Here is a 27413-nt window from a genome sequence, read left to right on the forward strand (position 1 = left end):
AACATAATTGATTAGTCAAGAAAAGTTTAAATGGTTACATTATTCATTTTATATTACAAGATTGATAGGAGTGCTAATCATCCAGAATGTTACATATATACTTCCTACTATGTGTGTGTGTGTGTGTGTGTGTGAAGATTTTTTTAATAAAAGATCGACTCATTTCATTGTCTAGGTTCTCGCTGGAAAGTTCAGAGATGAGCTTAAACAAGTTAAAAGAAAAGATGTATTCGTTTTGTAAAAACAATTTTGATCAAATGGCCAATAAGAATATATGTTAGTAGGATCGTTGGAGTCATTAATTTATGCCATTCATAGTAAATCCCTTGACACCTTCAAGTAATTCACATCCAGGGTTACACAAGTACTCTTAATTGCTTCTCAAGTAGGGAGAAAAAGAGGGGGAACTAATCAAATTATATATAGAGACAAAAAAGTCTCATCTACCACTCACTGTCTGCAGATTCATGTGTGTCAAGTACATATGATCTTTAAGCCGACCAATCCCTCAGCAAATCCCGTCCTGAGATTCGTTATATCCCTGAGATAAGAGTGTTAAAATATACATAACATGGGGTTAATTAACCAGTATAAGTATTTAAGCAGAAGGACAGATAAGAAAATCAGTAAGTACTCTTGCCTTGAATGATAATGGCGGGCTGAGCTCGTTATCTGTACTGTCATCATTCTCTGTTACCGAAGAAAATGATCCATATATACACAGCACTTCTTAATCTAATGCTATTATATGTATTTGTTAAGTACTATATATATGAGATGGTAAGGTCAAGAGATTGATCAATATATACATATATGATCTTGTCATTTTCCAGGTTGAGAGAATATTGGTTATTGCAGCTAAGTAATATCTGATCATCGATCATATATATGTATAAATTATGCTTCCTCATCATCATTGTCAAAGAAGAAATCTCAAAATTTGCAAATTGCAATGGAAACGCAATAGCGTATTGAAAAAGGCAGGTTGGTTGAACATTCTGCCATAACGGCCGGCACAAACTTTGCTTCTTGTCGGCTTAGTTCGACGACACGAGTCGGCCAATTAAAAAGCAATACGGACCCTCCCCAGATGCTCACCTGACCCTGTTAGATTCCAATCCTGCCGTGTGTGTTCGATCTGCATCGCTGCATTTATTACATATCTCATCAATTCTTGCTTCTTCTTTTTTCTTTTCTGTTCTAACAGAAACTTTATCCTTCCTAGCTAATTTCCCGTTGAAGATGGAAAAAGAAAATGGAAAGAAGAAGAAGAAGAAGAGTGGTTTTGTTTGTCTTCTTCTCCTGGAGGGTTTGAACTTTGAACCCTGGCTTTGTCTCCTTCTCATCGATCTTACTGCACACACATCAGATATCTCAGTGATAATTAATTCTGGCAGGGCTGAATGGAACCCAGAATCATAGAATTAAGCAGATAGGTAGCATCCAAAGCAGAAAAAGAGGCCATATTATTCCATCAACATATAATATATAGCACCCTACAAAGAACCCAAGGTCTTAGCTAGCTACTTGTTTAATTTTCAGATACATACTGCCTAAATCTTCTTGATCAATCCCTTTACAGGTAGAAACCTTGAACACTCCATGGCCAGCAGTATAATCTCAAGCTCCTGAGGGCAAAACTGATGCATAGAATCATATATACGTAGTACAGACTCGCAAACAAATTGAAAGCAGAAACTTTCTAGATCATAGTACTATTAATTGATTAGATCCCAAGGGATGAAAAATAAGCACCGAACTTGTAGATCCATATCAGACAAATGATAATCGTTGCATAGAATCGGTGTCTTTCTCAGAACAGCACAGAAATGAAAGAGACCCTAAGGCTTAGAAGCTTGTTTATACACAGCCAGCCAGGCAACGATCTGTGCAGTGGAAAAAAATGATGAAGAACACGCGGGCGAAAATCAGCCAAAATACAACAAAATTATTACTCATAGCAAGTTATATATATATATGTAATCAAGAATCTTTAGTTGATTGTCTGAAGCCCCCAAATGGGTTCAAAAACTCCAGAGGCTATCTCCATGATCTGAATTCCTCGGCGAATCATCGGAAGCGTACGGTGACTTCATCCTCGGCGGACTCACCTGCATTCCCCTCGCCATATCATCCAGCAAACTAGGCATATTCAATAGCTCGTCCTCATCGATAAATTCCTCGTTTTTCTCCATCACTTCTCCGCCGGGCCTGTTCCCGCCCTCGGCTTGGCCTCCTCCTCCTCCTCCTCCTCCTCCAGCGCTTTGTCCGACGGTTTCCGCAGACCTGACCAGCCTGGCCTCTGCAGCTGCCGACGCTGCCGCCCGAATATCCGTCGCAGACAATGACGCCGGGATCGGGTAGGAGAGAATCAAATTGGGGAAGTTGAGGGTGGTGTCAGGGCCTTTCAATGCAAGTGCGGCGACATCATACGCGGCGGCAGCCATCTCCGGAGTCGGATACGTGCCCAGCCAAATGCGCGTGGTTTTACGAGGCTCCCGTATCTCGGACACCCATTTTCCACTTCGGCTCCGGATTCCCCGGAACGTGGCGTGCCTCCTGCTGGTGTGCTGACCCGACGACGATCCACCCGGTGATCTCAGCGTCCTCGGAGACGAAGACGACTCGTGAGACGAAGGCACTTGCAAAGCAGAAGGAGAAGAAGCAGAAGATTGTTCTTGTTGAGGCAAGCTCGCAGGAGGAGGGTTGCTATCCATAGTGTATAGTACACAGTAGAGAAGGACACGTTCACAAAGAAAATCTGGAAATGGACAACTAATATATATATATGTATGTATATGTATAAATAAGTTTGATGATAGGGAATTAGAGAGTAGTAGTAGTGATCAGGGAGGGAGATATGGAGAATAGAGTATAAAGCGTGGGAGAGTCGCGGATTTTTCCGCCTTTTCTCCTGAGGAAGGAAGTGTGGCCCTATATGGAACACGTATTGGGTGCAAATTTTAAGCCGATGGATCAAATATAGCTGTGACCCTTCTGGATACATTTATCTGTGCACATATGCTTTATTGACGTTAGGGAGCACTTCGCTTTCTTCAAAGTTTTTAATTACATGTTTGATTCAGTAAAAGCTCCTGTTCTCTGTGATCCTTCCTAGCTGCCTCCTCCAGCTACTGTTTTGTCCCTTTCCTTTTTCATTTACTCTTTGTCAAAAATATCTGCTTCTGAGTTTTACGCATAACAGTGCTAAAATTAGAAAGTTACTGAGGTATTGAGATTTAAGGTTTTTTTTTTTTGTTTCCTATGCTTATAAATAAGGCTAGGGAAGTAAATTTATGTTGTTCCATTAGTTGTGCTTGGTGGGGTTATGTGGGCTCTTGGAAAGCTACCCGTTGGTTGTTCGTCCTCTTAAAATCATTCACTGCTTGGAAGACGTTAGCATATCATCATAATCATTGAAAATTTCCCTACATATATATATAATTGGTTGATAATTTATTATGGTTATATATGCGAAGGGTTTATATTATATTGTTCCAAAAGCCACAAAATGTTTTCGCTCGGGTGCTTTCCCTCAATTATTTTTTGGTTTTATTTCAGTTTTATATTGTAATATAAATTTTAATAATTTAGATCAGGCTTGAATACATCCACATGCAAAACTAGTTATTAGTTTCTCTTCGTTAAGATACAAATTTGCTTTAAAATTTTTTACTGAAGGGCAATGTCGCCCATAAGTTTTTTTGAGTTCACCTGGATGTGTTAAAATGGTTATAATCGCCACTTTAATTTCTTGATCAGTACTTATAATCCCTTTCTTTAAGAAGTAACTAAAATATGTGGCCATGATTAGATAAATGATATTCCTCTAATTTATTTCTATAAAAAATATCCAAATAATGAATTAATCTGTGCGCATTGTACAAGCAATTAATTACCAATAAAAAACTGTTGAGAAGGAATAGTTTTTGCTGTGACATGTACTACACCCAAATGAAAAGAAGTTATTCTGGTCAAAGTGTTTTGTCTGTTTTTTTTGGCGGAATTTTGACTAAATCAAAAGTCACGGTTTTCTTAAACGTAAATGGACATTAGCCATTTGTTATTGATGGCTTGCAAAAAAAACCATTCAGGATATATATGATCTGAACATTCACTTATATTTTCATTAAAGTTAGTTATGATGAATAATTTTTTGTTCATTATATAGCCTCTAACCTAATATATATATATATATATATATATAGAATCTTTAAAACAAACTCTAATTTACACAGGTTCTATCTCTAATTTTAAGACCGATTCATTATTTTCTTCTATCTTATAATTATTAAAATTTTGTGTGTATTAGATGTTTTATACCAGAGTCGAATACATTTAGTCGGTTGGCCAGAAAAAAATTTAAGCTCCAAACTTGTTTTGGAAGTTTTTACTTAAGAACGCTGGGCACCCAAAATTTTTTGTGTGCAAATTTGTCATGAAATTTAAAATTATAGCACTTTTGCTCTCTACAATAAAAATAATGAAGTTGACCAACATTAGTATGCTTTTAAACTTATAAAGTGAATTTGCGCCTCAAAAAATCAAACTTTTGGAGTAAAAACTTCTGACCCAAATTTGCATCTTAACAAAAAAAAATCAAGCTATTTAATATTTTTCACCTTTGTAAAATTATCTTAACTGTTACTTTGAAGCTTGGAAAATACACGGGACAATTAGAATTTTCTTCAGTATATATTGAATCTAAACCCTTACAATTACATGTCATCATTTATAAAGTGTATATAAATATAATATCTGGTCTTTATAAATTAAGTGGTTGAATCAAACAAGACTCAGGTTTCTGTAAAGAAGGTCAAGAATTCGAATATTAGATGCAATCATCCTTAAATATATGAAAAATTAAATACTTGTTTGGAAATGATATATTTAGAAGGGTTAATATAATACCAACTTTAGTTCTTAAAATTTGATATCATGTTAATTTTGATCCTTACAATTTGATTCATTTTGTTTTTGGTCATTATTTGAAGGGCAAAGCTACTATTTCAGAGGCCAAACATTTTTAGAGAGATCAAAATAAGATTAAGTTTTAAGAACTAAAGCTATTGATTTCAAATTTTAGGAAACAAAATTAAAGTGAGAACAAATTTTAGACACTAAAAATAATATTAATCGTATTTAAAATAACTCAAAAAGAAATTAACAGAACTCATAAAGAAAGAGCGGAAGAGTGTACTATTGGGTCCCAAAAAATAAAAAGGAGTCGCAGCAGATCATGTTTAAAGCAAAGCAGACCGCTGGGGGAGTGCGAGTTACAGTTGCCAGAGTTAGTATAAGTCACGTGTCGCGCACGCGGTATGGCCCCACATTCTGGCTGTACAAATGCAAACTCACGTGTAACGCACGTGGGCCTGTGTAATCTTTCCTGTCTTTAGCGATTTTTTGTTTTTAAAAACCTTTTCCACTCCCGATGGCCGATGTTAAGTGTTATGACATTAGAATTCCCGATCCCCCCGACCCCACCACATCAAGAGGGAATCCCCGACTCTCTTTTTTTTTTCCCATCAGCGTATTTTTTTAAGTATAATATTTTTGAAAAGTTTAAAAACTATTATTTCTTTCATATATTACAATTAAAAATCCAATTAATATTCTTTTTTTCCAACTAATTACTATTCATATGCGCCAATTAGTATAAAAACTACTACCTCCGGTCCTTAATATAAGATCTCATTTAACTTTTATTTTGAGTCTAAATATAAAATTCCAATATACTTTTTCTCTCATATTTATGTATTTTTTCTTAAGGTAGTTCTTATAACAATGGTAGTTCTAGCCAATACACTTAATTAGTAAAAATATTTTAGAAAAGACAACACATATTTATTATAAATAACTAACTTAACTTCTTTCCTTAGGGGGTGTTTGGCATTCTCAAAACCACGGTTTCAAAAGTACTTTTTCGCAAAACGAGGTAACCTCCTCTACATATTTACTTCGTAGTCCCTAAAAGTACTTCTGAAACCATGGTTTGGTTTCTATCCAAACACCCCCTTAGTCTTCTCAAATTAGTCAACTAGCTCTTATAATTAGCATCGGAGCTAGTATATTATATTATAATTACAAAACAAAACAAAAAAACAAAACGCCTAATGTCGTAAGAGCAGTTTTTTTAAAAAAAAATATTATCTTATTGATTTTTCTTTTTTTCCAGCAGAGATCTTGATGTTTCTTTAAGAAAGAATAATGATATTGATTTGATATATGGTGGGATGGATGCGAAGAATTTTTTTTTCTTTTGAGTAAGGGATGGCCTGAAATTAAACGACAACCAAACTTTTAAGTGAGAACGACCATTTTAAATTTGTAAATTAATAATTATTGTAATTTCCCTGTTTTTATTGGCATTTATATGTCATTTTTTAATTGATCTGAAAAAAATTTTGTTAAAAATAATCATGTTTGGCATGAATATCCCTTGTAACAAAAACTCAAACCTTAATTATTTATTTTATAAAAAAATTAATCACTTTGGCCAAAGAAAATGGAGGGACGGGAGAATGGGGGAGACAGAAATGTCAGAAATAATGGAAGATCAGGTGAGAAAGAGGGCCAAGACGCAATGGTGATAGAGAAATTATAAAAGCGAAGCAAAACAAAAAGGGTTGGTCAAGTCAAAGCCTTTCTTTGCTGCGGTAGTTCCTGGTGAGGCGACCCCTACCCCTTCCCTTCATCACATCCATCCAAAACCCCTGTTCATATGGGGGCCTCTGTCGGTCTGTCCCTCTCACTAACACCCGTTAAATTTTTATTAATTTTCTCAAAACAAACAATTTGTAACCATCAATGCAAACAAGTGTTATATTACCTCTCTTCTTAATTATAAAATCTCATTTGTAAACTATAAATAAAGTCTTATAATTAAAACTGAAGATAGTATTTAGGACATAAATACTTAATTTATACTTCAAACTTTTAAATTTGGCAGCCATATGAATTTTTATTTTTAACTGATTTTAAATATTTTTCAATATATCTCTCGTTTACTTAATTAATACTACCTCTGGTCCTTAATATAAGACCCCGTTTGACTTTTAGTTTGGTCCTAATTATAAGACCCCAATCCATTTTGTCTCTCATATTTATGCATTTTTTCCCAAGATAGTCCTTCTAATAATGATAGTTCTAGCCAACACACTTAATTAGCGAGGATATTTTAGGAATGACAACACTTATTTGTTACAAATAACTAACTTAACTTACTTCCTTAATCTCCTCAAATTAGTCAACTGGGTCTTATAATTAGGACCGGAGGTAGTATTTTAGAATTTTATATTCATTCTTCCCTATTATTTCGATCTCTTCCCCCACCATAATATTCCGAGTCTATTTATACGGAACAAGTGATAGTTAGACTCCGAGATAGTATTTAACAACAATTATTGAGAAGTTTCAACACATAAATATAAGATCATATGTATTTTCTGCCTTAGTAGTTTTCCCTATTTTCTTCCAATTTTTTCCTCTATCCAGACCAGGGATAAGAGTGAATTGGAGAGGTAGGGAAAGAGGCATAAAGAGGCAAATTGACTCTAATCCCCTTAATTCACCCTCTCTTGTCAATAATTGGATTATCATCATCACCATTGGAAAGAAAAAGAAGAAGAAGAAGCATGAGACTAAACAGGATAAGTTACTCATTATTTTTTTTCCAATTAATGAAGCTTTCTTTTTGGGGTTTGGCCGGGTTTGATCACTTGCAGACAAGTAAACAGAAAAAGAGAGATCATGATTGTTGTTCCTTGAAGAAATCATGATTTGGGTTTTGAAGGTGAAGGGCTTTGGTGGGGAGGGTGAAGAAAAGTTAGCCCTAAACATCATTAAAACATGTCACTTTCTACTTATATGTGGAACATTCATGCAATTAAGGTTTATAACCTTTGGCTAATCTATTCGAATTGCTGTGGAGTATAAACTATAAAGTAAGTAAAGTTATCTTTTCATATAGGAAAAAGAAGATATAAATGAATGAACGATAGAATGGGTGTTTAGTTGAATTAAAAAGAACTTTGAAAAGGTAGTTATATACTTATTTCGTATATCATAAAATTAATTTTAAAATCATGATTCGATTCTTACCTAAATACTCCAACTGCAACAGAGACAAGAGGAGAGTGAAACAGGGAGAATCTTTTACTTTCAACTCTCGACAATTCTAACTTCACTGGGACTGTTCCATTAGCACACTCTTGTGACCTACGCATCCATTTGCTTTTTCCATGGGACCTCACAAGGACAATCATGGTCAACATGTCATCAATCTTCCTAAAATGTTCACCATTCATCTTGGTTAACAATATCGTCTTGGTTGGGGTTTTAAAAATTGAGACTTCTATTAAGGGATTAAAAAAAATGATTATCTAATAATATTGCATCGCTTTGAAAATTGTGCAAGCAAGATTGCATTTTTAAATAAAGCACACATCATAGTATACAATTTGTAAAAAACTTCAAGTACAAAATATATAACATATGAATAACACCAAAAGAAAAAAAAGTACAAACTTATCTGTCAAAACACTTTAGTCCTCTTCCTGAGCCCTTGTGCTCTTGATTTTTAGTGGATTTTAAATATGAGTTAAATAAAATTTTATTTTAATCCTAAATGTATAATATCTTAATACAATTTGTTCCTGAATCTATAATTTTTTTAAAGATATCTCTATTAATTACGTAAAACTAAGTTTTTATTATGAATGTGTATATAATTAAAGAAAATAATCTAAAAAATTCAACACATATACTACTTCTGGTCCTATTTATAAAAAGAAAAATCTTAAAAAGTAACTGTTGAATTTCGAAATGATAAATCAGAAATTACTACAAAAATATGTTGTTATTTACTTTGTAAGTGTAGTCATTTTTTTTATAAGTGTAGTAACCAATACAGGTTTGTCATTTTGAAATTTAACAGTTAGTTTTTTTGAGATTTTCCCTTTATAAAATCTCATTTATAATTTATAAATAAAGTTTTATAATTAAAATCAGAAGTAGTATTACTAATAATTAACTGAATTTTGTTTATATATGTACAAGCAAATTAATTATTGGAGGGAAAAGTAGGAGAAGTGGCGAACCTTTTGTCGTTTATCGCTTACGATGTTCCTGCTTTTCCTTTTGGCGGTCAGAAACTCATAATTCAGAGATATCCCAATTCCTAAACGACGTGGACCAGCCATCACCAATCGGAGTTGTGTGTGTGTGTGTGTGTATATATATATATATTTTTTTTTCGAAAAACACGATTAGCAAGAATTTACCATTTACAGGAATTTTGACAGCATTAGACTGCGTGTTTTGATCAGCAATAAATAGATCCCTTTTTGGGATCGTATCTTTTATAGTATTTATTTATTTAATGAAGAGAGAAGAAAAGATAAAATTAAAAAAAGGAAGAGATAATAAATGTGCAAGATACAGACCTCATGTTGTCTTATCAGGCATACCGCATACCGCATACAAGAGTTTCTGGAGTTGGATGAGTTCGATTCTGCATTTCTTATCCTTGGCAACTCAAGCTGGAGCACACAAGCCTCCTTGGCCCTCGTCTTCAATGGAGACCATCAAATCAACCTTCCCAATTTTCATGACCAACCCAGCCTTGTTACCAACCAAACTTCTCAGGCCTTTCAGCTTCAAAGTTTCGATCAAACCCCCACCTCCAGATTTCAATTACAAGCTGCAAATTTCCGACCAGTCCAGAGCCGCGATTGCTGAGTCTCATCCCGAGTTACTCGATTTAGCCGACAGTGGGGACTTGCTTTTGATTCAGAAGAAGCAGTTTGGTCCTGTTCCTCCATGGAGGTCGGAGTTTGTGGAGCCTGAGGCGATCTGGTTGCTCGGAACTACTCACATTTCTGAAGAATCGGCCATGGCCGTCGAACGCGTGGTTCGAGCAGTGAAGCCAGACAACGTAGTTGTCGAGCTCTGCAGAAGCAGGCAAGTACACTCGCTCTTTACAATGCAATATTTTTTAATTTGCAGCATCAGTCACATCTATTATAATAATTTGGAGTAAGATTTTATTTTGGTCCACCACTATCGATCATGAAATTTGGTGTTTTCAAGAATCACTCTTGTACTATTCAGAAGGTTGATTTTTGTTTCGATATCGTGCACTAACGTAGTACGAACTCAGACAATCTTACGAGGACTCAATGTCTTATTAGTTTGAAACAAAACCCAAAAAAACTTAATCCATGCGAATATTTGAGGAGCGCTGAAAAGATTGACTTTGTTCCAGTGTCATCATTATATGCTAAAATGACACTCTACAACCTTTCGAGCGTCCAGCATTTAACAGCAAAAATTCAGATGTACATACATTCAGATCATGAACATGTAAAGCAAGAGGAGAAGCAAGCCACACCCTCCTATCACAAAGCACCCAATAGTGTTCTGGTGATTCAGGAAAAATTGTTACATTGCGGGCAATAGCACGAGGCACCACATTTCCTTCGGAACAAAGGCTTCACGAGTGGGAAGAGCCTTAGAACAAGTTCTCCATAGAAATATTTGATCTTCGGTTGGACTTTTAGATCTCACATTATCTTCCCATAATTCATTAGAAACGTGAACCGAGGTACTACGGTTATTATCTTCAACAAGTTGCTTTTGTTTTGCAACCATTTGTACCCCATTTTAACAACGTATACTCCATTATTGCTCCCAACGCAGATTAGCCTATCACTAAAATCCAGAACTGGAATCCGAATCCTGTTAGTAGCATCTTTTGGATGACTATCTATATTTAGCCCGCTAAGATTCCACCGCTTGTTTTGAATTAAATATAAAAAACAACGAGTTTTTTCATTCCATTAGATGGAATCAGCTACATGGATCATACGATACTATTATGCTCTGTCAACAATCAAATCATTAGATAGGTTGTGAACTAAAGGATCCTGATCAATGACCTTGTTGAACGTTCTCTTTTATTTTCCTCCACCTTTTTTTTTTGAGGACTCCAAAACAATTTAATTTGCCCACTTCACCACTAGCATGTCTAATGGCCTTCTCTGCACATGCCCATACTATCTCAAATGATTTTTAACCATTTTTTCTTTAATAGGTGCCACACCTACTATTTCTTTAATATTATCATTTTGAATATTATCTTTTCTTGTAAGACTACACATTCGTATTAACATCCTCATTGTCGCTACCCTAAGTTTTTTCTGTTTAAAGCCCAACATTCACTAGTCCTCTCCATAGATATCGGGCTCTCAATAAAAGCATCAATGTGATGAGTATAAATTCAAAAAGAGGACCCATTCTAAAAGACTAGCATCTTACGAGGGAGGGCCCTTTGAACTTATAAACACACAACACTTGTGAGATTTTCCAATATGGGGCTCATAACAGAGTCCCCACATCAAGAGTGGACATCCCTGGCATCTCCACTTTATATGGCACTTCACTCAATCTTCTTATAGGTCAGAACCTTTCGTATGTAGTCCTTTCTAATTAATCCACTTTCAATGAAAGCACCAATGTAATGAGCACAAGCTTAAAAAGAGAGCATAATCCTAAAAGATTAGCCTATTAGGAGGAAAAGCCCCTTAAAATTATAAACCTCACAACATTTATGAGATTCCCCAATGTGGGACTCGTAACGGAGCACTCTCCTCGAGAGCTGACGTCTCCTATGGCTTCACTTTACGACAATTCACTTGGTCTTCTTATCGGTTAGAACCCTTTATAAGTAACCCTCTCCGATTGGTCTACTCTTGATGAAAACATCAATATAATGAGTATAAATCCAAAAAAATAGCACAATTACAAAAGACAAGCCTATTAGGAGGGAGAATCCTTTGAATTTATAAACCCCACAACACTCGTGAAATTCTCCAATGTGAGATTCATAATAGAGCATCCCCCTCAAGAGCTAACGTTCCTGGCAGCTCCCAATGTGATGAGCATAAACCCAAAGGAAGAGTCTAATCCCAAAAGATTAGCCTCTTAGGAGGGAGAGCCTCTTGAACTTATAGATCCCACATCATTTGTGAGATTCACCAATGTAAGACTCATAATAGAGCACCCTTATGGAGACATGACGTCCCAGGCAACTCCCAATGTGATGAGTATAAGCCTAAAAGAAGAGCTCAATTCCAAAAGACTAGTTTATTTGGAAGGAGAGTCTGTTGAATTTATAAACCCCACAACACTTGTAAGATTCTCTAATGTGGGACTCATAATATAGCACCTCTCTTCGGGAGCTGACGTTCTCAGTGACTCCACTCTATGACAACTTGGTCTTCTTGCTGGTTAAAACCCTTTCTGGCTGGTCCATTCTCAATGAAAGTACCAATGTGATAAGCATAAATTCAAAGGGAGGCCTAATCCTAAAAGACTAGGATATTAGGAGGAAGAGCCCTTAAACTTATAAACCCTCACATTACTTGTGAGATTTCATAATTTGGGACTCATAACATAGCCTGCGCCTCTTCATCATCCCAACCTAGTTCACACTCATTCGTTCATCCATTACTACCTCCATTTGAAACAGAACACTTTAGAAGAGAAAGAAAGCAAGAGATACGGGAAATAGCGAGCACAGTTCGCAAGCTCTGCGAAGGAGAAAGAGGGACCCTCGGAGTCGCTCTCAGAGAGAGCGAATGCTCGCCCTCACGCAATGGGCATTATATGTCGAAACCGCTGTTGAGTTTGTTACTATTGAATTAATATGCCATCTAGATACATAAGAAGTTGCATAAATGTCAAAATTGTTTGTTGTCAATCCACATCTTATTCTCATTTGTTGCAGAGTTCATTTCCAGAGCTGGGATCATGTATGCTTCTGCTGATGGCGAGCTTGGCAAACAATTACGTTCAAATATGTTTTCTTTGAGTGGGACTGGGTTTTTTGGCGCTGTTGGACGCAGCATAAACTTGGGTAAGCAGTAAGTACAAATATGTTTGACATGTCAATATAGAAGGAAATTAATTTACCATTCACCTTATTGTCAGGTGGTCAAACTGCCTTAGCATTACGGTTACTCCTGGCTGCTTTTTCATCAAAGATCTCTTCTGATGTTAACCGCCCTTTTGGTGATGAGGTCATTTCAAAATATGCTTCTGACCTATAGATATAAAGCTCATTTTGATAATAAATTAAAGTAACATCTCCTTTGTAGTTCCGTGCTGCTCGAAAAGCATCTGAAGAAGTTGGTGCACAAATAGTCTTGGGAGATCGGCCAATTGAGATAACTGTATGTGCACGTTAACTCTTGCAAATATGACAGAAAATAGCTGTCTACAGGCAATAATTAATTTCATCAATTGTGTGGTATTCATGTTCGTTAAAACAACCCGATTCTATATGATCTAGGAGAACTGCCTTTGTGGTTATGTTTAATGTACTGAGCAACAAAAGATCTTTCCTTTCATTCTCTGTAATCTGTCCTGCAGCTTCAGAGGGCGTGGAGAGCTTTGAAATGGAGAGAGAAACTAAGTTTAGTGGTCTCTGTTGTTCGTGGAATAACATCGTCGTCTAGCATTTCCTCAAACAAGCTCGAGGTTGCTTCTCTTGCCATGATTATACAGTCTTAATTTTTAATATTTTTCCTCTGCTGAGTTTTATACATATAAAGGCCTGACACAAGAACTCCATTAACTTTGTCCCATTTCAGAATAGTTCCCTTCTCACTTTGACCCATTGGCAAATGAACTCCCTTGGATTTTTATTGGCAATTAATATTTTAAAAACTTAATCATATAGCATTTAACCCTTTGCATTAATTACCAAGTGAAAAAGAAAATAATTAGAGCTGCCTGGAGTTTTGTTTTGATTCAACGAATCTGCTCCACAGTGAAATTTCTGTTAATTTCACGGTAATAATTTTTAATATTTTGAGTATTTACCGTCGTTTTATGTTCGCAGCACTTTGGGATGAACTGGCTATTTGTCAAACACTGAATACACTGGATTATGTTAATCGCCAAAATCGAGAACTGTAGAGTTTATTTGAAGAAGGCCTGAAGTTTAAATGGTTATTTGCTTTTTGGCTGTTTTAAAATGAGTGACTTATACAGAGAGGAAAAAAATTCTGTGTTTGACATTCTCCATACTTGCTAGTTACTCTATTAACTACTTTTCAGAAAATAGATCATTTTTGCTTTTAAAGTGTTCTACAAATAAATATCCAAAATTAAGGATGAAATTTCTGCTGTTTGTGGGTATCCCAGCCGAGAATGCCCTGCATATGGATGCATGGAGACAGGACTGGATGTAGATTGTTCTCTACCATAAGGGGACAAGGATCAGAATCGGATCCCTAATTCCAATGGGCCCCCACTCTAGTAGAATTACGAATAGACTTGTTATTTTTGTCTTTGTCAATACTATTGCCTTTATTTTGTATTTAATTAAGTGTTTTTTGTCATCAATTTAGTCCTAATGTTTTAAAAACTATTACTGTCATGAATTTAGTATTTAGGAGTTTCATTCTGTCCCCAAGAACACACTAAGTTCATCTATATTTGCTTCCCATCTCCAGTTTGCAGTTACTATCATGTATTTTCATGCAGGGAATTGTTTATGTAGTCTCACTTTGTTCCACTAAACTCAAGCTAAACCTTCTCAAAACCTAGATGGAAATAATTCTGGTCTGTAGCCTTTTTGCCATTTCTTCTAGTTTAAGTATACTATTTCCCCTTAAACTTCAGAACTACCCGTAAAGTTTTGTTGAGATTTTAAACAAAGAGGTTCATACTTAAAATTTTGTTCTAGTTGAATATACTTTGTGGGTGAAAATGAGGAAAAGTAGCCACGATAAGGTTATAGGACTTTTAGGTTAAACTGGTCAGTACTATCTGATATGGAATTCTTCTAACAGTTGTAGGAAGTAGAAAACAGTTAGAAATTGTGAGTAATCACAGGAGAGGACGTAGAATGTTCCACATCAGATGATAGAATGGTGACATGCGTATTCCCTACCTTTCCAAATAGTGCAGTACAGACTAAAAGAGGGATTGTTTGAAAGATAAATGCGTTATTGATTGGCTTGAACCTCATAGAATATATGCCATACTACTTTTCCCTTTACCCTTTCCAATAAAGATCAGTGAAATTTATCTGATGATTTAAATGGCTGCAATCTTCTAAAATGCAGGAAGAACCAAGTTCAGATGATGAAGGTACATTTCAGCTTTATGAGCAACTGAGCTTTTCCTATCCATCACTATTGCAGCCTCTTCTACAAGAAAGAGATACTGTAAGATTTCCCTCTTTTGTCTCAACTTTCTTCTGTTCCAGCGAGGGAAACATCAATATCAAATAGTCATATTCCTCCATTACCTTTCTTCAAAAGCCACTTGCTTAAAAAAAGACATACGCAAAATGAAGACACCAGGAAGGAGTGAACAGGACAGAATCCTGCACAGTATTTTCTTTTAAAACGAGTGAGGGTTCTTGAAAGATGAATGTTACATCGATTTAGTTCCTCAAAGATATACTTATCAATATGGAAAAGTTTTTGAAACCCCATCAGTATGTTACTGCTACAAGCTTCTTGACCACTTATTCACTTGGCAGATCATACTGATGCGTGTCTAAAAATGTCCTCTGGGGAATATTTTTTGTAAAAACCAGTATGGAAAGTATACTCTCTGAAGAATGAAGTGTAAGTTTAATGCAAAACGGCTGTTTGTTTTAATTTGCAGTACCTTGCATGGTCATTGAAGAGGAGCAAAGCGGTGAATAAGTGTAAAAAGGTGGTGGGTGTCATAGGAAAGGGGCACATGAACGGTGTAGTGTATGCTCTGATATCTGATCAAGGCAATTTAAGGTTTAGAGATCTTGTGGGCCAAAACCCTAATAATGGAGGCTGGATCGAAGGTCTTCTCAAGAGCCTAATCAGGGACACAATCATCGGCTTCCTTTTGTGGGCCTTGTATGAACAGATAAATGGAGCATAAGGCGAACGTATCTGTTTGACTGTATATATGATATCTGTGTCACTCTGTCTGTGTGCGTGTGGCCTCTTTCTTTCTTTCTTTCTTTTTCTGTTTTTTTTTTTTTGGGGTTCTTTTCATCACAGAGCTCATCAAGGTTCAAGTGTAAGTTATGAAAAATATAAATTATCTTTTGGCTGTTGATTATTAATTTTTAAATTATTGAATAATAACATGGTGGGGTGTGATGATGATTTCAAAATTATTTTAAAATACATTCAACCCAAAAAAAAATTGAGATCATTTTTGAAAAAAATTCAATTATTCTTTTCATTTCAATTATAATATATAAACTTGATTAAAGATGAGGGATAACTTTTTAGGAGCAAATAGAAAACGTATTTGGCATCAATGGCCTTAAAAATCTGTAAGAATTTTGGCGCATGCTTATTTTGCAATTCCTGCTGATTTTGCAATTTTTTTACTTAATTTTCAAATATGTTCTATTTGACCCTTAATACAAAATATGTCTCTCATTTAGTCTTTAAAGGAATTTTTTCCACTGATCGAAACATAAACTACGTACTACTTCCTGTGTTTACGTTGTTTGAGTTATTAGTATAAATATGGAAAATATAATTATTATATTAAAATTTCCCTGAAATTTCGTGGTCTTATTTACAATAAACTTTTAACTAGTTCATATGACTAAAAAAGTATTGACAAGGAAGAAAGAAAAAGCAACAACCGACAAAAAAACAAGGAGATAATGAATGCCTCTTTGCTGGTAAAAAAAAAAAAGTATTGAAAATCTCAAGTTATCTTCCCCTATTGATTTTTGAGTATTTGAAGTTGCACAAAATATAGCATTAAATCTTAATTTAATTAACGCGGATTTAGGTTTGTTTATATTGGGTGAGCTTTTCACATAATAAAAGAATATTTCGTCTCATTTATAAAATACTATCTTTAGTCCTTAATATAAGAGCTAGTTGACTAATTTGAGAATATTAAGAAAATTAGCTAAGTTAGTTATGTGTAATAAATAAGTATTGTCTTTTCTAAAATTCTAACCAAACAAGTATATTAGCTAAAACTATCATTTGATGAAATATTTAATATGTATAACTACTAAAGGGATTATTTTAAACAAAAGATAAATATGAAAGACAAAGTAAATTGGGATATTATATTTAGGATCAAATTGAATGTCAAACTAGCTCTTATATTAAGGACAAGAGGTAGTAGTGGTTTTGATCAATGAAGAGATTTTGAGTTCAGGTGTTCTTAATTAAATTTCAGAATATTAATGTCAGAAAATTAGGACGAAATCAAACAAAGAATAAAGTTCTACACACACACACATGCTTTATTTTTTTGGGCAAAAATGCATATTTTAGTTTTCTAATTTTATATAAGGTTTTAGTTATATATATGTGTTATATACTTTAGTTTGGACCCTTAAATTCATAAGTACTTTTTCAGCCCCTTAATCCTAATGAAAATTTATATTACTCTGATTTTATTTATAAATCACTTTTGACATGTTTCACACAAATCAAGAAAAATCTTAAACTTTATTAATTCTAATTTAAAATTTAATAATTTTTTGACTATATCTCTGTTTAATATATATTGTTCATATTAAATGAATGGTGAAATTATACATTCATATAAAATTTTCTTCTCTCTACCCTATAAATAGGAACAAAATTTTTCTTCTCCTGATTATTGTATATCATTTTCTATTTTTCACGAATTTATTACATTTGGTTATTTAGCATTCATGGCTTCAGTAAATTCATGTAATTATGACTATTAAATGTAAGGAGGGCAATTTGCTGGCCAAAAAAAAAAAGTAAGGAGCGCAATTTAATTTCATACTGGCATTAATGAAATTAGAAAAAGAATGCGAGATAAGTTTCCCTCTAGAATTGAACCATTACTCCCTTTCCTATAAAAACTTCCTTATTTTTGGTGCATAAAAAGACCTTAATTTTTTTAAAAGAAAATATGATTTTTTTTGGTGGGGGGGACAACAGGCAGAACCTGGTTTTCTATTTCTTTTTGTGTTAAATTTAGAGTGGATTTCTTAAATACTTGAAATTATATGTAAAGCAGTGAATGGGAAGAGCTAAATGGAAGTGTGGTTTTTTTACACATTTATTTCAAAATTTAATTTTGTTTGGCTAATAAATTCCATCCGAAATCTGTATAATTTAGGGTGTGTTTGGATGAAATCAAACCGTGGTTTGAAAAAGTGATTATGGAGAATAGATTCTGGGGAGAATAGATTCTGTGAAGAATAGATTCTGTAAAAAAGTGATTCTGAGAAGTGAGAGTGTTTGGATAGTTGTTATCAGAAGCACTTTTTATATATACAAATTACTAAAATAAAGACATAAGTTAATATGATAATTACAGAAAAAATAGATTTTATGATATATTTTAATTTGAAGGAATAAAATTGTTAATAATATATTTTTTACCAACATAATTAATAATACATAAGATAATATAATTAATAAATAATTAATGTGTATATATATTTATAAAATATAAGATTAAATATGTTTATCAAAAAATATGTTTATCAAAAAAATAACAAGATATATATCATATAGGCTCTCACACTCTCCCTTTTTTCTCCAAAAGCAAAAAATTTTTGCTTTTTCCAAAACCATGGTTTTGGTTTTTAGAGGGGGTGTTTGGGTGATTGACACCCCAAACACACTCTTAATCTGTTTTGGAAATGAGTTAATTTGTGGGCCCGACTTCAGTTTAAGAGCCCGGTCAGATAGCCCAACAAATGTTCTCCAATTTTTTCAGGTATCTGCCGCAAACTGCCCCATGTTTTTCCTTTTCCTTTTCCTTTTGCTTTCCCCCTTTTTTTCTGGGGTGAAATCCTTATTTTGAAACCTCGAATTCTTAACCAGTATCAGCTGGGCTAGCTCCGGTGGCTCTGGTAATTAGTGTGTAGTAACTAGTAAGATATGTTATTTTAATTTCAAAATATTTTTCACCCCACCATATCACCATATGTATATATTATATTACTACATTGGTGGATGCTTTAATTTTCAATAAAAATGAATTGAATATTTTATTTTGAATTGTATAAAAATGCTGTTAGTAAATCTTTTGTTAGCGTAATTATTAATCATACTAAAGGGTTAAGTAATTGTGATGTCATTTTATTGTAATTAATCCCCACCAGTGTTGTTAGTAAGTTAATGACATTACTGAATATATTTTCAATATTTTCAGATTTTGGCGGGTTAACCTATAAAAATTTCATAGAAACTTAGAAATTGATAGTGGGTAAAATTCTATCTTGCAAACAAATATTTACAATATATAATTAGATAAATATACGTATACATACATGCATGCATATGTATAATTTTAGTTTGTGAATTGCATTGTAAATTCATAGAAAATAATTGAAATATCAAGACGGTCTTGTCATGATGATTTAATGAACATTTAATTATATTAATTCAAACATGTTAAAATTATTTGGGAACATATATATATATAGCAGCTCCGTTATAATGTTTAATTATCACATACAGTCCAGTTTAAAAAAGCTTCAACATGTATAAAATTAAAAAGAAAAAAGAATATCTGATATGGTTTTCATTAAAGGTATAAAATTTGTCTTGAAGAAGCAAGGTGAAAATGAGAATATTACCAAATCTTCTAAAGAAAGAACCAAGGTACCAAATGGTAAGAAGTAATAAATATTGCATATTTATTCTAGATTTTTTTTGCCATTAATTAGTTGGAAAATGTAAATTTTTTCGAAGGGCAGGGTCAAAATTTAAACTCAATTTCATTCTTTTCATAAGAATTAAAAAAGAAGAAGAAGAAGAAGAAAGATAAACTCAAAACCAGACAAGAAAGGAAGAGTTTCCAGAAATGAAAAAAGAGAGTTTCCATGAAGAAGTAAAAATGCCAAATGTAAGAAGTTGTCTGAACAAATCTCTGACTACCACACTCCTAAGGCATTATAAAAGGAGACATATCTCTTAGTGATTCTCCCCCACAATGACTGTATAGCACAGTGGTTTAGAGTACGTGGTTTTCAAATCTGTTTGAGGATTCAGGTTTCAGAGACAATGGCTGCGTCTCATGAAGTTGCTGACTGCGAGAGGCTCGACGTCACTGTCTTGCTCGTGGATGATGATGCCACCTCTCTCTCCGTCAACGCTGGTTTTCTCAGATCATGGGAATACAAAGGTTCTGTAATATTCACCTCGTAAAACTACGTGCTGTTTGATTAAATTAAGATTATCGTCTAACTAACACTTGAGTTTATTTCAGACTCTCATCCATCTCGTTCTTCATCATCATTATCATCGTCTTCTTCTTCTCTTTTTCCTAATTCTCAGAAAGCTGTTATTACTTGACCACCATATGTGTCTCTTTCTTCTTGCAAGGTTCTATCTTGTCATTTAGTCAAAATTATTAGTAAAGTTAATTACTTGCGATTGATTGTGTTTTGTAACGAAAACCTCGACATCTATGATTGTTCAAGGAGCACATATCATGTGACTCCTTTAAGGGTTTCATTTCATGTCACTTCGATGCTTGCGACTGTAATTACTTCGTTTCAGTTTCTTCAATCTTCTCAGATTAAGATAAAATTATATAATATATTAAGATTAAAATAGTTTATGAGGTTGACAAAAATCATTAAAAACAAGTGAGAGAAATGGATCGGAGTTTCAGTAATCAGTCTTAATTACTATTCAGTAACTCAATGTGAGTCGTTTCTTCTGTGTGCTCTTTCTCTGTCTGTTCTGTCCTCATATGTTACATGCACACAAATCGAGATGTCTCACAATTCAAAACATAAACCGCATACTTTAATTATTTTGTTTTCTGGTGAAAATAAATGGCCAGAATGTGAAGATAGTATGTATATTTTATATTTCATCGAACTCTAATTTGAATTTCCTGCATCTCAAGCACAATTATGTGTGTTGTTCTTCCATTTACAACGTTTCCCTTAATTACGATCTCTTTAGATCGTTTTCCAATTAAGTTAGATTTTCCAGATCTTGGCTTTAAGTTGTACATCATGCTGTTTTCATACATATGAACGTCGAGGTAAGATTTCCTTGGGAAAAAAAATCAACAGAAAGATCTATCACCCAAAAAAAAAAAAAATCAACAGAAAGATCTCCTTAATCTTTTTTACTCTTTTTGTTGCCCATATATTATTTAAGCAGAGTCCTTTAATACATGTGAACATCAGAATACGTCTAATTAATTAATCTGTTCAAAGTACTACTAACTAACACCTCATCAAGTCATCATGAGATAGGGACAGGTGACTTCTGTGCGTTGAATTTTAGTAATATAATATCCTGGCTGAGAATGATTTAGGGCATTTTTGGTATATTTTTTCAAGAATATAAAAATGATTTAGCGCATTTCCCTTTGAAACTTCAGTTGCAACTGCTACAAGTGGTCATGAAGCTTTGAAGACTCTGAAGGAATTCAGAGGCTTCTTCGACCTCGTCATCGCCGAACTTAACATGCGAGGAATGAATGGACTGGAACTCCAAAAACGTGTCAAAAGCGAATTCCATCTTCCAGTCATCAGTAAGTATACAAACCAGCCAGAACTCATTAAGTACTCTCTCAACTTTGTTCATATTTCACAGGGCCCATTGCTCCAGAGGAAGAGGGCTAGCTAGGGTTAGGGTTTGTCTGGGTAAACTCCATTCTCAACAGGATTAATCAGTTTCCGATATATATGGATATGTGCAGTTATGTCTGGAGATGGGAGGAGGAGAGTGATGTCGAGAAGCCTCGAGAACGGAGCAGCGTATTGCTTAGTGAAACCAGTAGGAAGAGAGGACTTGAGAGATGTGTGGCAGCATGCTGTGGCTGGGAGGAGAGAGAAACTGACGGTTGAGAATGACAGAATAGTAGCCGTGAGCGAAGAAGAAGGAGACTCATCATCATCATCACCACCTGAAAAACAAAGGAAGAAGTATTGCAAGAGAAAACGTAGTGATGTGATTGATAATGAAGAACTCATATACTGTGGTCAAAAGAGGTCCAAGATTTTCTGGACTACTAATCTTCACAATCGCTTCTTGTTGGCCTTAAGGCACATTGGCATGGACAGTGAGTTTTAATCCATCATTAGCAGAGAACATTTTTCAATGTTAATTACTTGGACAGCTAGTTTGTTAATTTGGACTTTAACTCTTCATGCAGAGGCTGTTCCAACGAAGATCCTCGAGATCATGAACGTGCCAGGCTTGACCAGAGAAAACGTTGCCAGTCATTTGCAGGTTTGGTTCTTAAGTAAAAAAATAAGTATTCTCTTCAACAGTGCATTTTTTGCCTTCTTCTAATTCAATTTTAAGCAAGAAAAGAAGAAAATTAACTGACATACACAAATGTTGCAGAAGTATCGGATGTTTCTGAAGAAAATTGCAGACAAAGGAATCCTTGAGGGATTATCTGAGAGAGCCTTGAGGTCAAGGTTTGCTATGGGTCTTCCCACAGATCTCATCAGAGACCTTCAAAAGAGAGCTAGTCGTTTTCGTCATTACGAACATTATCATTATCAACCTTACAGTACTGTAGCTATGCCTCAGATTCCTCACAATCCTCCAACAACCAGATTCTCTCTCGCCAATCAAACCGTACTGGGACAACCAAACCATTATGGGACCAATCATCATCGTCCTATCGTCAATGGAGGACTCATGACTTCTGCAAATTCCCTGACTGCAAATGGTTTGATGAGCAACTATTCCTCACTGGGGAACAGCGGAAACTTCAACTATGGCCCATCTAATTATGATAATCATAACAACAGCCTTGGGATGATAATGCCTTATGGAAGCTCTGGCTTCCAAAGAAGTCCTTGGACATATAATAACCACCTTGGAACTCATGTGAACAACAACGATAATAACCGTGGGATGATAGTGCCTTATGGAAGCTCTGGCCTGCAACGATGTTCTAGTACTTATAATAACCACCATGGAACGCAACTGAACAACAATCCTTCTCTTACAGTTGGTGCATTGAATCGAGTTCATAACAACAGCTACAATTACAGCAGCAGCAGCAATATATTTGGCTTGTCAAATAATGGGAATGCTTCAAATAATGCAATTGTTCCTGTCTCGTCCTCGGCTGTGAATGCCCGTGTTGAGCCAACTCGATCAAACATATCTGCAGGGCTCCCATCTTTGCCTCAGCAGTCAATTAATGGCAGTAGGAACGCTGTAGGTGGTAATCATGATCAGCATAATACTGTCACTTCGGTGAATCAGAGGGAAGCTGGCCAAATGGATGATCTTGATGAACTTTTCCTCATGATAGACGACATGGTTCTTCTGGACAAGGTACACACACACACACACACGTATCTATGAAACACGCACATTTGCAGTAGTAGTAGACAGTTGTCAATATTACGCGTAAGCTTGACTCTTTTGGCTGCAAGAAACTAGGTATGGTGTATTTCTTAATTATAATATTGATTGTGGATTGTTGGATTGTCTCAAATCAGACTGCAGAGAGCCCCGGTGAACGTTCGAGTTCTGACATTCTTAACTCCTTTAATGTTGAAGACTACATTGAGCTGGTGCGTGTTTGTTGCTTAGTTATATTAACTTCTGCTGTATCGTTGAGTTCGATCGTGTAAATGAGTTAATGGATTTTCATAAATATGGTATATAATATATGTGATCAGGAACCTGTTACATTTTATCCTACTCATATTTCTCCTAGTATGTATTAATTCAACTCTATATATTGATTGCAACAGTTGCAAGAAGATGGTGATCACGCAAGCGTTCAAACAAATGAAAGAAGTCTCAATGTTCAGCCGAACGAGTCCCCATCTTGCACCAACAAAAACCCTAATTTGGTTAGTCTAACTTGTTTGCTTTTCTTGTTTCTCCCTAATTTGAAAATGATTGGGAAAAAGAGAAGGGATAAAGATTCAATCAGAATACGTCATCCTCTCATGTGAGAGACCCTGCTTTTTCTTCCCCCTTTTTATGTTCCTCCGAAGGCTCTTCGATATATAAAAGAGAAAGATTCTCTTCCGAAACTTACATTAATTCTCAACGTTATATTGTTAAATTTTCATTAATTATGATTTTTTTAATAAATATTCGATATTAAATACATTCAAAAGCTTATTGCTATTATAGAGAATCAAAATTTTCAATCATTGTAAACGAAATCTGAAGCCACTTAAAGAGAAGATTTCTGTTCAAGTCATCTATCTACACTCACAATTGTCACGTGATCTCTGAAGGTGGTAAGCAACGATGCATCCACAAACTTGGAACCTTATGACATGTTCATGGCGGAACAGACTAATTCATCAGCAGGAAAGTCAACTCCTCAAGAGCAGGCAAGCCATCTTTTTTTTTTTTTTTGGTGAAAAGGCAAGCCATCTTTTAATTAAAAGAGTTTTGATTGCTATTTAGATCAGTTAACGCTCTGATTAGGAAAATGCTTACTGATCATATATATATAGATATCGATCTAATCATATGGATGTGAATTCAATTTTGATGCAGGATTGGGACGAGGATCTCATTGAAACGTTGTTCGCTGCTGCAGATTCCTGCCAGAAGTAATGACAAAGCTTCTTCTTTTCAAGAATCATGAACCTGATGCTAATTATATAGCTCAGGAGATATATTAGACTTAATAAACAGGTTTTATTTAAAAAAAGCTTTTCTTAATTATTAGCTAGTTAATTGGACCTGTAGCGTCCAACAATGTGAAAGGACTCTCTATATTCAGGTAGTTGAGATGATAAAACACTGTAGAGCCTTGTGAGTCAACCCTGACAATTCAGTGAACAAAAATGTACAAAACTTGGAGGGGCATGGCGTTATGCTTTTAGATTATTGTCTATGGCAACTTTTTATGATATGAATAGTTCATAATTAATTAACTAGCTCTATATTGGGACCATGGATGAATAGTTCATAATTAATGAATGGGCAAAATAGCATTCAATATTCTAACGTTATTTTTCAAATACATCCAGTATCGTAATGTTATTTATTCAGTTTTCTAATCTTATTTATATAGTGCATCTAGCGTTATCAACTATAAATAAGTTTAAAATGTTAGATGTAACTAAAAAATAAAATTAGGACTAGATGTATCATAAATAATTTTAGAATTATAATACCGAGTGCTATTTTATCATTAATTAATAACACATATATTTGTGTGTTATAGAAAGCACTCCTAAAATGATGGGTAAGGAGTGGATATATAAGGGTTCAAGGTTTAGGCTCTTCTTGATATAATAAAAGACGAGGGAAAAAATATATCTTGAAATTCACTTGAATACAAGCAAGAATTCTTTTTTCGAACTTGGTGATTTGAGTTTGCTCTTTGAATGTTTAAATTGGCGAATAAGGGATATTATATGGCACATCTGCTTTCAAGTATTATATAAGAGCTAGTTGACTAATTTAAATCGATTAAAAAAATTTATTGAGTTAGTTATTTATAATAATTAGGTGTTTTTTTTTAAATACCCTTACTAATTATGTAGTGCTAGAACTAACATTTGATTAAATCTTTGACATATACAACTACTATAAGAATTACTTTGAAAAAAATAATAAATACGAGAGACAAAGTTGATTGGAGGTACTAAATTAAATGTCAAACTAGCGTTTATATTAAGAACTGGAGGTAGTATGTCAAATATGACCGAATCAAACATATCTCAAAATTCATTAATAACCAGCTAGCTAATGCATGAAGCCTCTAATCTCATGATAATCATATTAGCAACTAATTATTCAATTGTCCCTTTTGTCTTATTTCTTCCATATACAGCGTTTTGAGTTCAGACTCTCTATTATAAATGAAATATTGGGTATATATAATTTGAACAAAATATTATGTTACGTAAGGATCATGATAAAATTTCATATATATATATATATATATATGTATGTATGTATGTATATATGTCCCCCTAAACTGATCTACCAGGAGAACTAGCTTTATATGGCCAAAAAAACCCAACATGCTCTACAAAAGAAGTAAAAGAAAAATTAATCAAATGAAATCAACGCAGCCAAGTTTTGGCCAAAAATGAAAATAAAGCGACGACTATATATATATATATATATATAGAGAGAGAGAGAGAGAGAGAGAGAATTAATCTCTATTAGTTACAAGAAATCATTACGACAGTTATATATATATATATATATATATATATATGAATGCCTAAAAGTTATCTATTTTGTTTTTCTTTTGGTTTTTGCATAACATCATGGATTTTTTATTTTTAGCAATATTATATTTTGATGGAAACATAATAATGTGCCAGATGCCTAAATCCAGTCAGCCCCGCTTTCAGTCGTAACGGGCAATCGGATGTAAATGGCATGATTTGGAAAAATTATTGTCTATTCATAAATAGAGAATCGGACAAATTCTTAAAATGGACATAATCCTCAATCCTGGGTCCATTTCTTGCCATTCTCATCACTGAAACCTTCTCTATTAGTATCACAATCTTTGAGGGGGGAAAATATAGCCGTTGAAGATTCCTTCTTTCAACTTCCCATCCTCCTCCTCAATATATAATACTCTTCTCTAAAGCAACGAGAGATCATAATCTTTGTAAGATTTCTTCTCCACTGACCAAAAAGATACTGTAAAAATCTTTGCGGGTGTCAGAGATTTGCTTTGGATTATCTAAATATTTTTTTCCAATCCTTAAAGTATTTGGTATCAAATCATGATTTCAGGTCGATGTGCAGCTTGCAAGAATCAAAGAAGAAAATGTCCTTCCGATTGCATTTTCTCTCCTTATTTTCCTGCCAATGATCCTCAAAGATTCACTTATGTTCACCGAATATATGGCGCTAGCCGGGTTGGGACGATTCTTCAGGTAATTCATTAATTTAAAAAATCAATGTATTCTTTTGTTCCATATTCTATAATAATATTATGCGATATGTATTTATGAATAGTATTAGAGTCCAAAAATGATGATATAATTAAAAAAATACATTATTTCATTAAAAACACCTAAAGCTGAAATTAAAATGTCGCAGCAAATTCCATCATATGTGAGAGCAGAAGCAGTAGATACAATGTATTTTGAAGCACAATGTAGGATTGAAGATCCAGTATATGGCTGTGTGAGGATCATCTTAGAGTTATGCCGACAAATTCATAATATAGAAAGTGAGCTAGCCAGAGTCCAAGCTCTTACTGCTCTCCAGAAGTTTCAAAATCCCACAAGTTGAAGCTCATAATCTACCTAACCGCGTTGTTAACCCATCGCAGAGTACTTTTCATGTTTCTTTTTCATGCATCAGACTTTTGGTGGATAATTTTATCAAGTCTTAAGGCATATATTGTTCTTAGAGTGTGAAGAGATATTGCTTGCCTATAAATTAGTTGGAGAAATGTTAATTTCTTTCCTTTTCTGCAGAGCAAATTAAACGTCC

At 34.3% G+C, this 27413-nt stretch overlaps 4 protein-coding genes across 6 annotated transcripts; 3 read left to right on the forward strand and 1 right to left on the reverse strand.

Moving 5' to 3' along the window:
• Nucleotides 1–1868: 1868 nt before the first annotated feature.
• Nucleotides 1869–2875, reverse strand: LOC114715667 (ethylene-responsive transcription factor ERF027). Its single transcript, XM_028900532.1, has one exon. The coding sequence runs from the start codon at nucleotides 2715–2717 to the stop codon at nucleotides 2025–2027; it is 693 nt and encodes a 230-aa protein (XP_028756365.1). The 5' UTR covers nucleotides 2718–2875; the 3' UTR covers nucleotides 1869–2024.
• A 6615-nt stretch (nucleotides 2876–9490) lies between these two features.
• Nucleotides 9491–16151, forward strand: LOC114715647 (traB domain-containing protein). Of its 3 annotated transcripts, none has more exons than XM_028900503.1 (7): nucleotides 9495–9963; nucleotides 12804–12919; nucleotides 12994–13082; nucleotides 13161–13235; nucleotides 13435–13542; nucleotides 15138–15239; nucleotides 15688–16151. In XM_028900503.1, the coding sequence occupies exons 1-7, from the start codon at nucleotides 9503–9505 to the stop codon at nucleotides 15940–15942; spliced, it is 1206 nt and encodes a 401-aa protein (XP_028756336.1). In that variant the 5' UTR covers nucleotides 9495–9502; the 3' UTR covers nucleotides 15943–16151. The 3 variants fall into 3 exon arrangements, with proteins under 3 accessions (XP_028756337.1, XP_028756336.1, XP_028756339.1); XM_028900506.1 differs by having other exon boundaries at nucleotides 9501–9963; nucleotides 12791–12919; XM_028900504.1 differs by lacking the exon at nucleotides 15138–15239 and having other exon boundaries at nucleotides 9491–9963.
• A 3888-nt stretch (nucleotides 16152–20039) lies between these two features.
• On the forward strand, nucleotides 20040–22295 carry LOC114715651 (two-component response regulator ARR14-like). Its single transcript, XM_028900511.1, has 4 exons — nucleotides 20040–20160; nucleotides 21379–21531; nucleotides 21700–22062; nucleotides 22156–22295. The coding sequence occupies exons 1-4, from the start codon at nucleotides 20040–20042 to the stop codon at nucleotides 22293–22295; spliced, it is 777 nt and encodes a 258-aa protein (XP_028756344.1).
• Nucleotides 22296–22340: 45 nt separating this feature from the next.
• On the forward strand, nucleotides 22341–24551 carry LOC114715652 (probable cyclin-dependent serine/threonine-protein kinase DDB_G0292550). The gene is made up of 5 exons (XM_028900512.1): nucleotides 22341–23300; nucleotides 23468–23542; nucleotides 23726–23827; nucleotides 24224–24322; nucleotides 24492–24551. The coding sequence occupies exons 1-5, from the start codon at nucleotides 22341–22343 to the stop codon at nucleotides 24549–24551; spliced, it is 1296 nt and encodes a 431-aa protein (XP_028756345.1).
• The last annotated feature ends 2862 nt before the right edge of the window (nucleotides 24552–27413 follow it).

Source organism: Neltuma alba, unplaced genomic scaffold (assembly GCF_004799145.2).
Source record: "Neltuma alba isolate B1F8T4 unplaced genomic scaffold, ASM479914v2 tig00011604_pilon, whole genome shotgun sequence".
NCBI lineage: Eukaryota > Viridiplantae > Streptophyta > Magnoliopsida > Fabales > Fabaceae > Neltuma > Neltuma alba.

Coding starts and splice junctions, on each gene's coding strand:
- LOC114715667 (XM_028900532.1), bottom strand. CDS start 2,717: ATGGATAGCAACCCTCCTCCTGCGAGCTTGCCTCAACAAGAACAATCT.
- LOC114715647 (XM_028900503.1), top strand. CDS start 9,503: ATGAGTTCGATTCTGCATTTCTTATCCTTGGCAACTCAAGCTGGAGCA. Junction 13,083..13,160: donor ACCGCCCTTTTGGTGATGAG/GTCATTTCAAAA, acceptor TCTCCTTTGTAG/TTCCGTGCTGCTCGAAAAGC. Junction 15,240..15,687: donor TTCTACAAGAAAGAGATACT/GTAAGATTTCCC, acceptor TTTAATTTGCAG/TACCTTGCATGGTCATTGAA.
- LOC114715651 (XM_028900511.1), top strand. CDS start 20,040: ATGGCTGCGTCTCATGAAGTTGCTGACTGCGAGAGGCTCGACGTCACT. Junction 20,161..21,378: donor CAGATCATGGGAATACAAAG/GTTCTGTAATAT, acceptor TTGAAACTTCAG/TTGCAACTGCTACAAGTGGT. Junction 22,063..22,155: donor AAGGCACATTGGCATGGACA/GTGAGTTTTAAT, acceptor CTCTTCATGCAG/AGGCTGTTCCAACGAAGATC.
- LOC114715652 (XM_028900512.1), top strand. CDS start 22,341: ATGTTGCAGAAGTATCGGATGTTTCTGAAGAAAATTGCAGACAAAGGA. Junction 23,301..23,467: donor ACATGGTTCTTCTGGACAAG/GTACACACACAC, acceptor GTCTCAAATCAG/ACTGCAGAGAGCCCCGGTGA. Junction 23,543..23,725: donor TTGAAGACTACATTGAGCTG/GTGCGTGTTTGT, acceptor TGATTGCAACAG/TTGCAAGAAGATGGTGATCA.